At 43.8% G+C, this 17,349-nt stretch overlaps 1 protein-coding gene across 2 annotated transcripts in view; it reads right to left on the minus strand.

Annotated features, from left to right (window-relative positions):
* The window catches only part of DMD (dystrophin), a 2,642,350-nt gene that overhangs the window by 1,652,792 nt on the left and 972,209 nt on the right, over window positions 1-17,349 (minus strand). For both annotated transcript variants that reach the window (XM_056556147.1, XM_056556148.1), the window contains exons 20-21: window positions 13,170-13,411; window positions 2,015-2,195 (exon numbers count right to left, since the gene is read on the minus strand). In XM_056556147.1, coding sequence (XP_056412122.1) covers window positions 2,015-2,195; window positions 13,170-13,411 — 423 coding nt within the window. The remainder of the gene's footprint in view (window positions 1-2,014; window positions 2,196-13,169; window positions 13,412-17,349) is intronic.

Here is a 17,349-nt window from a genome sequence, read left to right on the forward strand (position 1 = left end):
ACACTAACATGCTGGTATAGAACCCAACTATACCTTTCCATAAGGGATAAAAGGAGAAAAAGACCCCCAAAATTTGTAACGCAATTTCTCCCGAGTACGGAAATACCCCATATGTGGCACTAAACTGTTGCCTTAAATACGACAGGGCTCCAAAGCGAGAGAGTGCTATGAGCATTTGAGGTCTAAGTTGGGGATTTGCTTCCGCAACCAAAATACCCTATGGCAGTGTTTCCCAAACGTGTCTCCAGCTGTTGCAAAACTTCCAGAATACCTTGACAGTGAGAGGCTGTCTGGCAATACTGGGAGCTGTTGTTTTTCAACAGCTGGAGGCTCCATTTTGCAAACAGTGCCATACAAGACATTTTTTATTTTTTATTGTGGGGGGGGACTGGGTAAGGGGTATGTGTATATGTAGGGTTTTACTTTTTATTTTGTGTAGGTGTAGTGTAGTGTTTTTAGGGTACATTCACACGGGCAGGGGTTTGCAGTGAGTTTCCTACTGGGAGTTTGAGCTGCGGCAGAAAATCTACTGCATCTCAAACTTGCAGCAGAAAACTCACTGTAAACCCCTGCCCGTGTGAATGTACCCTGTACATTCACATGAGGGGGGGGGGGGGGGAACCTTCAGCCGTTGTAAAACTACAACTCCCAGCATGCACTGACAGACCATACATGCTGGGAGTTGTAGTTATGCAACAGCTGGAGGCACATTGGTTTCAAAACACTGAGAGTTTGTTACTTAACTCAGTGTTTCACAACCACTGTGCCTCCAGCTGTTGCAAAACTACAACTCCCAGCATGTACAGTCTGTACGGACGTTCATGTACGGAGTGCATGCTGTGAGTAGTCATTTGCAACAGCTGGAGGCACACTGGTTGCGAAACATTGAGTTAGGTTACAAACTCAGTGTTTCGCAACCAGTGTGCCTTCAGCTGTTGCAAAACTACAACTCTCAGCATGCACTTACAGCCGAAGGGCATGCTGGGACTTGTAGTTTTGCAACAGCTTGAGTCACACTACAGCAACTCCCAGCATGCCCTTTGGTAGTTTGTGCATGCTGGTGGTTGTAGTTTTGCAATTGCTGGAGGCACACTTTTTCATAGAAAAAATGGGCCTCCAGCTGTTGCATAATTGCAACTCCCAGCATGCAGAAACTACCAAAGGACATGCTGGTAGTTGTAGTAGTACCTTCTGCTGTTGCATAACAACAACTCCCAGCATGCTTTTTTGTGCATGCTGGGAGTTGTTGCTAAGCAACAGCAGAAGGCCAGGCTTACCTCCTTCTGCTGCTCTGCTGGATCCTACTGTCGCCACCGCCACTGTCTCTGCTCCGGGGGTCCTGATCCCGCCGCTGATGCCGGGGATCTCCAGGTACTCACTCCCGGCACCCGCTCTTGCCCTCTGAAATAAGGACAGAGCGAGTGCCGTCAGGGACATCCTGATTCGTCCAGGTAATGGACGACGAATCAGGACTATCGTGAGGTGGCACCAGTGCTATAGGACGGCACCTATCCCCCTTTTTTTTCCAAGTCACTGGGTCACTGGAGACCCGAATGACCCGGAATCGCCGCAAATGGCCAATCTGAATCAGGACCCCCCAGGGGTTTGCATGGGACCAAGCTTGGTCCTTAAGTACCAGGATGTCAGAGTGTACCCATGGTCCGTAAGGGCTTAAACTTCATTTTATAGCTTTTCTAGTAACCCTCTAGAGCCTAGAGATAGGAAAATAGCAAGTTTAAACGCCACATATTGTACAATTCCGATTTCCTAATAAAAGCCAGTTCTTTGTTAAATTATTAAATGCAGAAGCATAAATAAATGATAACACAACACAATTCCAAATGTTATTGAACAGCAACAATGAAAAAGAAATGTTTCTATTGTTAGTTTTAGTATACAGTATAATTTATCAGTAAGATAACCTTATTGTACAATGTAGATCAATCACATGAAAATCATACCGAGGGACTGTTCTTAATAGTTATAGTTCCATATGCTTTGCCATAGCACTTACTGTTCTGAAGCTGTTTTTCTCTAGATTGCAAGTTGGAAAGAACTTGATTATAGTGTTTGAGAAAAGCTGCTACATCTGCATCCAGAAACATTGGCCCCTGTTCCTTTTCTTTCAGTTGTTTTCCCTGAACTTGCAAGGATCCAATTGTAGGCTTAAGTGCTAACAGACGACCAATTTCATCCTGTTTCCCGAATGACAAAAATATAGAACTGAATTCAAAGTAATATAAAAAATGTAATAAATAAAAAAACGAAAAAAAAAATAAATAAATAAATAAATGAAAAGAAAGATAGTATAATGGCCACATTTATAATCTCCCCCTCCATATGATTATGTGTTTATTATAATACACAGATAAGCATGCAGTGGTGTAAACAGGTTATCAATCTGTATCTCCTATTATGGTACAGAATTTTGCTATATAGGGTGAAGGCTGGCGTTTGGCTGGGCTTATATGTCATATTTTTGTCAGCATTTGTTCACTCAAATGAAATGTGGGTTCAAAAAATAGAAAAAAAAATGTTGTTGTTTTTTTTTTTTTGTCTGTGTCAGCTAAAAGGGCTACTCCACTGCCTCAGTGTCCAGAACATTTTGTTCCAAACGCTGAGTGCGGGTGCTGAGGCTCGTGACATCATGGCCATGCCCCCTTGTGATGTCACCGCATGCTCCCTCAATGCAAGTCTATGAGAGGTTGCCACATCCCCTACAATAGACTTGCATTGAGGGAGCATGCCGTGACGTCATGAGCCCCAATGCCCAGACTCAGCTTACGGAACAAAATGTTCCAAACGCTGAGGCAGTGGAGTACCCCTTTAACTCTTGATTTTGGCAATAATATTGACCAAATACTACAGCTTAGCAACATTCAAATGAATAGGATTAAACTGCATTATTAGTCAGGACCCATGACAAAAGTGGTGGTGTTTCTAGAATAAAAAAAAATATATATTGCACTACTGGACATTTACCTTTATCTACCTGCTATAATTATATCTACATTGTCCATAATTACACTAAATGCCTCCATATGCATTCTAAAGTACTGTAACTGATGTACATTGTCCAGAGAGCATAGCAGTAAAATGTTTTCCTATTCCCAGTTCCCCTATCTTTGTGCATTTTTCTAAAGCAGTTGGTAACTAATATAGTTGTGTGTCAAGCATTTTACAAGCAGCGCAGAGATTTCAGAGATATACACCAATAGACTTGCTGCCAACATTATCCTACCAATAAGTTTCTATGACTGGATCTGTGCCACCGATCGTGAAGTTCATGAAAGTGCTATAATTTAAAGTTTATTCCAAACTGTAAAACCGTCTACAGATATGTCATAAGACTGATCTCTGGAGCTATTATTTTGTCCATTTTCGGGATATATGACTAACACTACCAGCCTTTATTCTTTAGCCCTGCTTGCAGCACAATAAAATGTGGCTGTTTTTGACACAACTGGTAACTACATAGCGTGATGTAACATTTATGCAGGAGCAGGCACACTTAAAGGTATTGAAATGAATCATTTAGTTCAACAGCATAAACCATACAGCAATAATGAGACTGCCATGACATTGATAATGTTAACAAGTTCCTTAAAGCATACCTCTGGTGATTTTATGACAAAGGACTATCATACAGCACTGTGCACAATAGTCATTTTTCTAAATGCAATGCATTACAAAATAATCTACTAAACACCTGAACGGAAGCTTTTATTCCCCGTTCCCTGCCCCTTTCAGCTATATATCACTGAGCAGTATGAGACGTCCCCATAACAGCGAGACCTAGCGCCATAGAATTACATTCCACTGGCTCTTGCTGTGGCAGACAGCTTTATTCTAAAGTATGCTTTAAAAAATGTAAAGTACCAAAAATCATAGTTGCACTCGTTAGTGCAATTGCTTAGTGTAATATTACATGGTTAAACCCACAATACAGCCCCAATCTTGATGTTCTATGGACTGTATGTGGAGATCTCCTTGTACTAGGGAAAGTTGAATTCACACCATATTTTTCCATACAGTTGGCAGATTACAGGCGGAACCAAAATAAAAATCTGTCTGGATGTACACAGTACAATATAAATCACCTTCTATGAGCTAGATTTATGATGGAAATGTGCCCTTTTTATATATATCTGTGAGGTTTACATCTGGATATCATTTTTACTACATTGAAATGGTGCAGCGGTTTTAAAACAACTGTACAAAAATACCCATAAATATTTACTTTTAATTTAATTTAAATTATTAATTAAAAATAATTTGCCTGCAAAATATAGTGCACAATCATATGGAACAATATGATATTCGGATAGTTTCCATCTATTGGCAAAAAAAACCTTCATAATCCAATCTGACATGCTGTGGTACTTATGATCAATGGAGCACAAAGAACATCTGCTCCGTTCATCTCCAATATTAACAAGAGCTTTATGGCAATAACCAAGAGAAATTCTGATCAGGCTCATAAAATCTTAGGCTGCATTCACATCTCGTTTTTGCAATACGGTTCCCGTATTCGTTTTTTTGTAAAAAAAAAAGTATGTCTCAAAACCGGACAGACCTGTATACAACCACCTCTGTATGGTTTTAAACCATATATGGTTTGAAAACGGATGTCCGGTTGCATACGGTTTAATACGTTTTTCAAAATAAAAACGGATATGATTTTATGTTTGTCCTTAATTAAATAAAGTTCTTCTTGTTCTATTTGTGGGAAGAACTTTCAGCATTCACTGCGCATGTGCAAACCCGTATTGTGCAAACCGGATGGAACCGTACGCACATATGGTTCAGTACGGGTCCCATAGACCACCATTTTAAAAAAATGGATACGGGTTGTATCCGGTTTTTCACTCGGACATAAAACCGTAGAAGACTACGGTTTTGTGTACGGGAAAAAAAACGTATAAAACCGTAAATTATGCAAAACGTGCACAACCGAATGCTACGTTTGGCATACGGTTTTCAATGACATGTCTATATATACAGTTTGCAATACGGTTCCATACAGTTTTTACACTGAAACCGGATACGGGACATGTATTGCAAAAAACGAGATGTGAATGCAGCCTTACACAATAGTATTTTTAACAATATGAGGGGGACCTCATGGGTGAGGTGCCTCCTAGTTGTTTGGTTGGTTGGTTATGTATAACAGGGGAGGCTGTCTTGGTCCAAGTGATTATACACAGTGCAAACCTTTTCCCTGACTTCAGCAGTTTAGCAGCAAAATTGACTTCATTTTTACTTATAATGTTCTAATGGGTTCAGAAGGCAAAGCTGAAGATAAATTGAGATCTTTTGGCGCAAGTTTTGCTAAAACTGAACCAAAATTCTGGCAAATTTGCTCTGGTAAATATGCGTCCATATATCCCACAGTGAAGGTTATACTATAATCCCAGATATAACTCCTCTTTCTTCAATTGATTCCTGGTTTTAGCTGCAAAAATGATCTGCCTCTAAACATCTTATCTACTATCCAAAGGAGAGGGGAATATGTGTCTGATTGTGGGGGGATCCAGTGGCCAGCACCCCAGTCATCCGGTGCATGGAGTGAACTCTGCACTGGGCTGAATGATGGGCGACCCAGCCATCACACCCCCTCCATTCATGTCTATGGGAGGTGGGCTGACGGTAATGTACTAGCCAAATGGAGGGGGCGTGGTGTGGCATCACAAACAAACTTCCATGTTAAAAACGCTGCAGTGCCAACCCAGAGATTGCGGGGGATCATATATACATCTTATCCCCTATCCTTTGGATGGGGGTTAAGATGTCTAGGGGCGGAGTACCTCTTTAAAAAAACTGATAAAACCTAAATGACCCTCTTGAAAGCAAATGGACGTATTTATACGTCAATTTTTCCCATGACATAACGCAAATTGACATATATATATACCTCCATTCCCGATCACAGCGCACACCGCGTGCGGGCGGTGATCAGCGGCTGGGGCTGGCTATTGCATATTGCCAGGCACCCGCCACAGCTGTAAGGAGCAGAGCTGCGCTCCGATCCTGACAGTTAACCCTTCAATGCTACGGTCAATCTGACTGCAGCACTGATCACCGGTGACAGAGGGAGCTCCCTCTGTTCACCAACTGCAGCACCGCGACACGATCACGGGTCACCATTGGTTGCTGTGGCAGCAGGAGGTCAAATGATGACTGTCACGATTCGGCTTCCAGATAGTGGATCCTCTGTGCCAGAGAGGGATTGGCGTGGACCGTGCTAGTGGACCGGTTCTAAGCCACTACTGGTTTTCACCAGAGCCCGCCGCAAAGCGGGATGGTCTTGCTGCGGCGGTAGTGACCAGGTCGTATCCACTAGCAACGGCTCAACCTCTCTGGCTGCTGAAGATAGGCGCGGTACAAGGGAGTAGGCAGAAGCAAGGTCAGACGTAGCAGAAGGTCGGGGGCAGGCGGCAAGGTTCGTAGTCAGGATGGGTAGCAGAAGTTCAGGTACACAGGCTTTGGACACACTAAACGCTTTCACTGGCACAAGGCAACAGATCCGGCAAGGGAGTGCATGGGAGGAGGTCAGATAAAGGCAGGGAGCAGGTGGGAGCCAATTAAGCTAATTGGGCCAGGCACCAATCATTGGTGCACTGGCCCTTTAAGTCTCAGAGAGCTGGCGCGCGTGCGCCCTAGAGAGCGGAGCCGCGCGCGCCAGCACATGACAGCAGGGGACCGGGACGGGTAAGTGACCTGGGATGCGATTCGCGAGCGGGCGCGTCCCGCTGTGCGAATCGCATCCCCAACGGCCAAGACAGTGCAGCGCTCCCGGTCAGCGGGACTGACCGGGGCGCTGCAGGGAGAAAGACGCCGTGAGCGCTCCGGGGAGGAGCGGGGACCCGGAGCGCTAGGCGTAACAGTACCCCCCCCCCTTAGGTCTCCCCTTCTCTTTGTCCGGTAACTGCCTCCCCTGGGATGAGGACACCGGGAAAGAATGGAGGGTTTCCTCAACGGCAGGCAGTACAGCAGGAGTGGGAATGGGGAGGGAGGGCAGAGGGCGAGGCCTGGCACGGGGCAGTGTGACACCAGGACGGGGGCCATGGGGAGGCACAGAGGCTTGCCTGACGGGACTGGGAGGGGGGGAGAGGCACTTCCTGTGGCAGGCAGAGTCCCAGTTCCTGATCTCCCCGGTGGTCCAATCAATGGTGGGGGAATGAAGCCGGAGCCAAGGCAGACCGAGGAGGACCTCAGAGGTACAGTTGGGGAGAATGAAGAACTCAATCCTCTCAAGGTGGGGTCCAATAGACATGAGGAGGGGCTCAGTGCGGTAACGCACGGTGCAGTCCAATCTGGCTCCGTTGACCGCGGAAATGTAGAGCGGCTTGACGAGACGGGTCACCGGGATGCTGAATTTATTAACAAACGACTCCAAAATAAAATTTCCAGAGGCACCAGAGTCCAAGCAGGCCACGGCTGAGAGGGAGGAGTTGGCTGAAGAAGAAATCCGCACGGGCACCGTGAGACGTGGAGGAGCAGACTTGGAACCAAGAGACGCCACACCCACGTGAGCTGGGTGCGTGCGTGCGTTTCCCAGGCGTGGAGGACGGATAGGGCAATCCACCAAGAAATGCTCGGTACTGGCACAGTAAAGACAGAGATTTTCTTCCCTACGGCGATTCCTCTCTTCCTGGGTCAGGCGAGACTTATCCACTTGCATGGCCTCCTCGGCGGGAGGCCCAGGCGTAGATTGCAACGGATACTGTGGGAGAGGTGCCCAGAGATCTAAGTCTTTTTCCTGGCGGAGCTCTTGGTGTCGCTCAGAAAAACGCATGTCAATGCGGGTAGCTAGATGGATGAGTTCTTGCAGATTGGCAGGAATCTCTCGTGCGGCCAGCACATCCTTGATGCGACTGGATAGGCCTTTTTTAAAGGTCGCGCAGAGAGCCTCGTTATTCCATGATAACTCGGAGGCAAGAGTACGAAATTGGATGGCGTACTCGCCCACTGAAGAATTACCCTGGACCAGGTTCAACAGGGCAGTCTCGGCAGAAGAAGCTCGGGCTGGCTCCTCGAAGACACTCCGGAGTTCAGCGAAGAAGGCCTGGACTGTGGCTGTGGCAGGATCATTGCGGTCCCAGAGCGGTGTGGCCCAAGACAAGGCCTTTCCTGAAAGAAGGCTCACTACGAACGCCACCTTAGACCGTTCTGAAGGAAACAAGTCCGACAACATCTCCATATGCAGGGAACACTGAGACAAAAATCCACGGCAGAGTTTAGAGTCCCCATCAAATTTGTCCGGCAGGGACAAGCGGAGGTTAGGAGCGGCCACTCGCTGCGGAGGAGGTGCAGGAGCTGGCGGAGGAGATGGTTGCTGCTGTAGCAGTGGCAGAAGTTGCTGTAACATGGCGGTCAACTGCGACAGCTGCTGTCCTTGTTGGGCAATCTGCTGCGATTGCTGAGCGACCACCGTGGGAAGATCAGCGAGACTTGGCAGCGGCACCTCAGCGGGATCCATGGCCGGATCTACTGTCACGATTCGGCTTCCAGATAGTGGATCCTCTGTGCCAGAGAGGGATTGGCGTGGACCGTGCTAGTGGACCGGTTCTAAGCCACTACTGGTTTTCACCAGAGCCCGCCGCAAAGCGGGATGGTCTTGCTGCGGCGGTAGTGACCAGGTCGTATCCACTAGCAACGGCTCAACCTCTCTGGCTGCTGAAGATAGGCGCGGTACAAGGGAGTAGGCAGAAGCAAGGTCAGACGTAGCAGAAGGTCGGGGGCAGGCGGCAAGGTTCGTAGTCAGGATGGGTAGCAGAAGTTCAGGTACACAGGCTTTGGACACACTAAACGCTTTCACTGGCACAAGGCAACAGATCCGGCAAGGGAGTGCATGGGAGGAGGTCAGATAAAGGCAGGGAGCAGGTGGGAGCCAATTAAGCTAATTGGGCCAGGCACCAATCATTGGTGCACTGGCCCTTTAAGTCTCAGAGAGCTGGCGCGCGTGCGCCCTAGAGAGCGGAGCCGCGCGCGCCAGCACATGACAGCAGGGGACCGGGACGGGTAAGTGACCTGGGATGCGATTCGCGAGCGGGCGCGTCCCGCTGTGCGAATCGCATCCCCAACGGCCAAGACAGTGCAGCGCTCCCGGTCAGCGGGACTGACCGGGGCGCTGCAGGGAGAAAGACGCCGTGAGCGCTCCGGGGAGGAGCGGGGACCCGGAGCGCTAGGCGTAACAATGACCTCCTGTCTGCTTGCGACGGAAGCATGTGAGATCCAGCCACAGGCTGGATTGCACAGGTTGTTCTGTGTGCAACTGATCAAGTCATACTGTGCTGGAGTATAAATGTATTGCAGCATAGTATAACCTGTAAAAAGCAAAGAAAAAAAAGTTTGTCAATAAAAGTATGAACTAAAAAAAAATCATAATAATAATAACAATAATAATAATTTCTCTTTACCAATAAAAGCCCTGTATTATCATAAATAAACACACAAATCATATACATATTTGGTATTGCCATGTCCGTAATGATGTGTACTACAAAGCTATAATATAAATTATCCCGTACGTGAATGCCGTAAAAAAAATCCAACAGAAAATCTAATAAAAAAGCTAATTTTAATACAAATAGGCAAATGAAAAAGATCAGAAGGTAGCATGTATCGCAAAAATTATAGCTTGTCCCTCAAAAGAAGCCCTCACTTATTACCATTGGAGGAAAAATAAAAAAGTTACGGCTGTCGGAACATGATAACACAAAAAGGGAAAAAAAGAATTCTGCTCAGAAAAATTTAAAATAACATAAAAAGCTATATAAAATGGGTATCGCCATAATCTTATCGACCCACAGAATAAAGATAGCATCACTTTTACTGCTCAGTGAACACCATAAAAGAAATAATTAAAAAAATGCCAGACATTTTCCAGTTTTTCACAATATTTGTGAGTTTTTCACAAAAAATGCTTCATGTGTCAACAAAAATGCACCATTTACATAAAATAGAATATGTCACGAAAAAAATAATCACAGAATTGGTCTGCTCAGAAAAAGCATTCTGAAGACACATGTCAAATTTTAAATAAAGAGCCTGGTCATTAAAGGGATATTCCAGGCCAAAACTTTTTTATATATATCAACTGGCTCCGGAAAGTTAAACAGATTTGTAAATTACTTCAATTAAAAAATCTTAATCCTTCCAATAGTTATTAGCTTCTGAAGTTGAGTTGTTGTTTTCTGTCTAACTGCTCTCTGATGACTCACGTCCCGGGAGCTGTGCAGTTCCTATGGGGATATTCTCCCATCATGCACAGCTCCCGGGACGTGACATCATCATTGAGCAGTTAGACAGAAAACTTCAGAAGCTAATAACTATAGGAAGGATTACGATTTTTTAAATAGAAGTAATTTACAAATCTGTTTAACTTCCCAGAGCCAGTTGATATATGTAAAAAAAAGGTTTTGCCTGGAATACCCCTTTAACCTCTTAAGGACGCAGGGCGTATGGATACGCCCTGCATTCCGAGTCCTTAAGGACGCAGGGCGTATCCATACGCCTGTGGGAATTCCGGTCCCCACCGCTAGCCGGTTGGGGACCGGAGCCGGATGCCTGCTGAAATCATTCAGCAGGCACCCTGGCACATCGCCCAGGGGGGTCCTGAGACCCCCCATGTCGGCGATCGTAGAAAATCGCATATCAATTCAGACATGCGATTTTCTCCAATCCCGGGCTGATCGGGTCTCTGGTGACCGGATCACCCGGAAAATAGGGCTGATCAGAGTTGTCAGCAACAACCCCGATCAGCCTAAAGGATTGGAGTGAGATCGCAAAGCTGCGATCTACTCCTCTCCCCTGCCATTACTCAGAACGGAGTTCTGACCAATGGCAGCGCAGGACAGGGGGTTGCCATGGCAACCCCCTGTTCTGCCCGCCCCTGGATGTTGAGGGGCTCTGGGAAGAAGATGGAGGCTGTACCTGCAGGAGAAGATGCCTGGGGACCTGGGATCTTCGCTGGAGCCTGCATGATCCAGATCAGGTAGGGAATCGACAGTGGGCGGGGGGGGGGGGGGGGGGGGGGAATTGAAAGTGAAAGTAAATCGATCTTTACTGTGGCAACCACTAGGGGGGCCAAACTGCAACTCCCAGCATGCCCAGAGAGCCAAAGGCTGTCTGGGCATGCTGGGAGTTGTAGTTTTGTAACATCTGGAGGGTCACAGTTTGGAGACCACTGTTACAGTGGTGCCCAAACAGTAGCCCTCCAGATGTTGCCAAACTACAACTCTCAGCATGCCTCGACTGCCCAGGCATGCTGGGAGTTGTAGTTCTGTAACATCTGTCCCTTCAGATTTAGCAATTTTCATGACATTTTTGAAAATTGCTGCTCTACTTTGAAGCCCTCTAATTTTTTCAAAAAGCAAAAATATGTCCATTTTATGATGCCAAAATAAAGTGGACATATTGTGTTTGTGAAGAAAAATAAAATGTATTTGGAATATCCATTTTCCTTACAATTAGAGAGCTTCAAAGTTAGAAAAATGCAAAATTTTCAAAATTTTCATGAAATTTTGGGATTTTTCACCAAAAAAGGATGCAATTAACGCCGAAAATTTACCACCAAAATAAAGTAGAATATGTCATGAAAAAACAATCTCAGAATCAGAATATTCGGTAAAAGCGTTTTCGTGTTATTAATTTGTAAAGTGACGGTGGTCAGAATTGCGAAAAAGGGCTCAGTCCTTAAGGTGAAAAAGGGCTGCGTCCTTAAGGGGTTAAGGTAAAAAATGGGTCTGTCCATAAGGGGTTAAAGTGTTAATATTCTTTTAATATCTGCACGACTGGAATACAGTTTTTATGAATGCAATAAAGCTTCTCCAAAAGATTACCTTTTTGGAAAGACCAAACTCTTATCCAGATCAAAGTTTGCATGCAGGGCCTGATTGGCCATTGGGCATACCGAGCATCATTACGGGATCGCTTTATTTTACATGGCAGCTTTATGGCAGCTGCACTGCCTACCATACAGATACCAGGGACATGTAATGACTTTATTAGAATCCCAGGGCCGGCATCTATAGGTAGTGATGCTGGCCCTGTGAGCATCATATGCAACTTCCATATTTGTACTACAGTTAGCTCCTTAGGTCAGGCAAGGGGTGCAGGCTGTGATGTCAGTGATATGTGGATGGAGTAGCCTATGAGGTGCATGCTGCAGCCGCCCTTAGGCAGCCAAGATGAGCAGAATGCAGCATACACAGCAGAGGTAGGGGAGGGATATACAGTCAATATCGGGTAAGTGGTGATTGTATTGTAAAATTAAAGGGGTACTCTGGAGATTCATATGGCCAAACCAGAACGTGCCGGACAGTAGGAGCCACAGTAATTCTGGCTTCAATGCGGAAGCGAGGACGGTAAGAGAGGTTTTGAAAAAAAAAATGAAAAAAAGCTTGTTTGTTTTATATAATCATCTAGTTTTTAAATTAGTCATCTAGTTATTAAAGAAAATCTATCATGAGTATCACCAGTAATAACCTATTGGTATAGTATTGTGGTGTGGGTGACGCTGATGCCCCATTGGCTCCCTTCCCCTTTTGTGGCACTATCCTCACATAGCTTTACACATAACCAAAATTGTCTGCTTAGTCTAAAATGCCGGGGCCTATCTTTGGTCCTAGTCTGGCCTTGCTTATGTGACAGATTTTCGTTTTATCATATCTAATGAATAGTGGCTATTTTCTTTAAGAAGAACCACCGCCATAAATAACCACTTTTTAATGCAGTTTTGAGTGGTTTTCCAAAAGGGTTTTTATTGTAATCTTCAGAACCCTATTTCCCAACTACAATTAGGCCAGGTACAAATTGCACTTTATGTCTTAGTTTCACTGGCTTCTGTTTCATTACATTTTCTTTTGCTGTATACAATAGTGTAGTTGCAATGCATTTTTATTTTTACAATGTAAGAAAATGGGAAATTGATTCTGCTGTATGGCATACTGCAGAATCTGTTTTTAGCATCCGGTAATGTATATGTTTTTATCATTTCCAAGAGTATAACATATTATTGTTACTGTATGGAAAACTATGATCAAAGTTTAATGCTCACCCCCCTCCCCCAATCATGGTGTCATTTGTCATTTTTTTTTTTTCATTTAAGCGTTACAATATTTATGTAAAACAGAACATAAAAGCTTGCACATTATATCTCTCACCTTGCATTTTTGTAACTGTAATTTGACTGTTTGTGCCTCAGAGGCTGTTGTAGTTTGTGCTTTTAGCCAGTTTTCAGCTGTAATTGCTGTCTGTTCCAATTGTTGTAACTGGGAGTAAAAGGCAATGATGCTGTTTTGATATTCCAGCCAAGAAAGTCTCTCGCTCAGTAACTGACAGAAGTCTGTCCACCGGCTGTTCAGATGTTGAGAAGACTGTTTGATGCTGTCTGCATTAAGGCCATCTAGAAAAAAAAGAAAGCATAAAAAAACATCATTATAAATGATTTTCAGAAATCTTCAAAGTTATGGATAAAATAATAAACATAGGTTTGGGTATTTGGCTATATATGTTTCCTATAAGAAAGTTGTTATATTTTAAAGGTGATGATGGTGACCCGAGAACCCTCAAATTTGTTGGATTGGAAAGAGTTGAACATGCACATGGAGGTAAAAGACCAAATTTTATTGAGCAAAGAAGCCAGGTGGATTATTTGTTGCAATGCAACAGGTCCCCTAGGTTTGAATGATTGCAATGAATTAAATGCGTAATGGTAAAATATTCCCCCATGTGCGTCTTCTCCCTTTATCTTGCTGTCACATATTCAGATTTGGTTTTAGAAGACGCACAACTTTTTTGTCACTGGCACGCACAGAGTTAACTTTGAGCACTGAGTTTTTGTTGGTGTGGTATTGTGACCCCCTCCCTTTGTCTTTTGTATATACCTGTCTGAGGAGCGGATACACATGACAGCAGCATCTAGCGATCATCATAGAAACCAGTTCCTGAATATCTGCGCCACCGCAGCTCGCATCTATCACTCTCGCAGAAATATTTATCTGAGGCACAAGGTGAAAGGCTCTGTCTACCGCTGCGCCGCTGCAGCTCCAGATCCAATATAATAGCAGTCATCATTGTTAAGGGCACATGTCTACATCCTGCCAATATCTTCTAATCATGACAGGGGTGAGAAAGATATATATATATATATATATATACAATATATATACATATATATATATATATATATATATATATATATATATATATATATATATACATCCGAAGAAATGGTGCAGCACTCCATGAGTAAATCCAAGGTGCAAAAAGATTTATTCACTTCACATCATAGCATAGCTTTGCTATGCTATGATGTGAAGTGAATAAATCTTTTTGCACCTTGGATTTACTCATGAAGTGCTGCACCATTTCTTCGGATGGATTAATTTTGGGACTTTGATCAAGTTCATTAGGAGCTGGCACCCAACCATTTTCTATTAAGCTAAGTAGTGCTGCAAAACAACCTTTGTCTTTCGTATATATATATATATATATATATATATATATATATATATATATAATATATATATATATATATATATATATATATATATATATATATATATATATAGGACTGCGCCACCGCAGACCTCCCAATATTAAATAGTGTTGTGCTTTGCGGTGTCTGTTGCTGCCATGGCGCCGTGTCTGTGGGGAGGTGCGACCCATAGACTGGTTTGAGTGGCATTGGGGCCGCTCTGCCAGTGGGTCGTTCCCCCTGTGGGCACTGGTGTCGCAGCGGTGGTGGTCGCCGCCCAGTGCTACACCATTTTATGCTAGGGACGTTAGGGACCCACTCTAAATAGGTGGCCTTGACGTGGCGAGTGGGCTTTGTACTTTTTGATCAAAACGTATACTAACAACCTGATAGTTTTTGAAATTATGCTGAGAAGCAATTAGATCATTATACAAGATTGTAGATGTGTGACCATGTCTGTTTCTTCTACCTGAATTCACATTGTGTTTTCTATCCCCTCTTTTTTTTCTTTGTTTGAACATGTGTCTGCACTCTTCCCCACCCCCTCAGCCCAACCCTATATAAGTAGTAGTTAGCTACACAAGGGCCATTTCTTTCCTAGCAGCCTCCCAGTCTGACTGGGAGAGCTTGGTAAGTGAGCTGTAGCACCTTGTTCACACTGGTGTGGTGCTGTGCGGCGTCTGTTGCTGCCGTGGTGCCATGTCTGTGGGGAGGTGCGACCCATAGACTGGTTTGAGTGGCATTGGGGCTACACCATTTTATGCTAGGGACGTTAGGGACCCACTCTAAATAGGTGGCCTTGACGTGGCGAGTGGGCTTTGTACTTTTTGATCAAAACGTATACTAACAACCTGTTAGTTTTTGAAATTATGCTGAGAAGCAATTAGATCATTGTACAAGATTGTAGATGTGCGACCATGTCTGTTTCTTCTACCTGAATTAAATAGTGTTGTGTTACTTTTCTTGTACATGACCCGTGATGATACATTGGTATTTGTCTATATGTACATACTTAATATTAATGTTCTCTTTGGTTTTTCTATATGGAGCTTGATGAAATGTCCAGCTGGTCAAAATGTTGCTTTTGTGTGAGACACTGTTCATGGAACAGACTTCACTTTTGATTAGAATTTTGGAGTGCTGCAGAGAGATTCTTTTTTCTATCAAATTGGAGCACTTAACTAAGGTGCAGGATTCTGCATGCACCTAACACATGGGACTTTTCTAGGGTAGTGCTGTTTTTCTTTCTTCTGCTGTTTATGGTTTGTCAGCGAGGAGCCTGACTGTTAAACTACTCAAGATAGATAATTCTGGACCCCCCTCTGACTTCAACAAGCTCTGGTATGTCTGCTTCTACTAATATTTCTACAAGTGTCTTCACCTATACTGATACTGATGTGTCTAGGATCTTGGGAAATGTATTTGAGGATACTACATTCCTTCACACCCCATCATATATTGATGTACAAAGAAATTACGAATCAGCTACCATAAGACTCTTAAGTCTCCAGCTGCTTCTCACCATGCTAGTGGAGTACTTTAAAGCTAAACGTATACCCAGAGGGATAAGGTCACAACCAACTAATAATGCATATACTACAGATATTGAATACAGAACCAAATTTTAATCTATCTCTAATAGATATGCACTAGATGTTATACTGCTACAAATTTTTGCAACAAGACACAAATAATACAAAAAAGACTGTATCTGATCTGGAGGCTACATTGAAACATATTTCACCAGAAGGCGACTTTGATAACTTGATAAGCAGACAAAGAGACTTTTTGACCAAGTATAGAGGTGAATTGGAAGCACTATAGAGGTGAATTGGAAAGGATAATGGTACTGGGATGTTCAGGACTATTCTACAGGAAAAGTTTGTAATTGGGGCCCAGCACATATTAACTATAGGCGCAATAGACATAATAGAGCACCTCCAACCCACGAGGATGGGCAGGGACAGCAAACACTGATGAGGGTCCAGAGAGATTTTGCCAACACTAATGCTAATGAAGATGAACCAGCTGTTTTTTTTTTAAATCCAGCAACACCAGGAGACACCCAAGGATTGGTGGGAGGAAACACCAGAGAGGGCACAAAAACAAGAAATCGGAAGAGTGTGAGAGTCCAACAAGCGAGAGCAACCAACAGGAAAAGATAAAGATGGTTGTGAATATCTCATCTAAGGATTTATCTAGAGGTCAGATAAATTTACTGAATAAGGGACTTAACTTCTGCCTTAGTATAATGACAGACTGGTTCCAACTCGAGATAGATTTTGCGTGATTTCTGCATAAACTTAAATTAAGGATTTGGTTTTCTTCTAAAAGTGATGGTTCCTCAGCAAATACTGTAACAATGCTTTACTCTGCCTTTTTTTCTAGTTCTATGTCGTGTTTGAAACTACAGCAACTGGGCCTAAAAACATGAGTGATTTTCTTCCGAATTTTGAAACACATGCTGTTGGACACCTTCTCTCAATGTGTTAAGAAAGATTTTGTAGAACTGAGACAGAAATGTACCCGACTGAAACATCCTACCATGATGAGAGGTGATATGGATGCCTTGTCTGAGCTCGTCCTTGATCGCAATCGCATAATTAAACCTGCTTATAAGGGAGGTGCGATTGTTTTTCTGGACAGGGCTCAGTATATCATGGAAGCAGAGAGACAGCTTGGAGATATGCGTGTTTTTGAATGCTTGTCAAGTGACCCGAGAGCAGGCATTGATAAAAAAAAAATCAAAACGTGATTGAGGCAGGCTTCAGGACAGGACTTATTGATGACTAAACTAAGAAATGTTAAATGATCCTTTTCCCAGTGACTTCACTGTTATATCTGCTCCCCAAAATCTATAAAAG

This window comes from Hyla sarda, chromosome 2 (genome assembly GCF_029499605.1).
Source record: "Hyla sarda isolate aHylSar1 chromosome 2, aHylSar1.hap1, whole genome shotgun sequence".
Lineage (NCBI taxonomy): Eukaryota > Metazoa > Chordata > Amphibia > Anura > Hylidae > Hyla > Hyla sarda.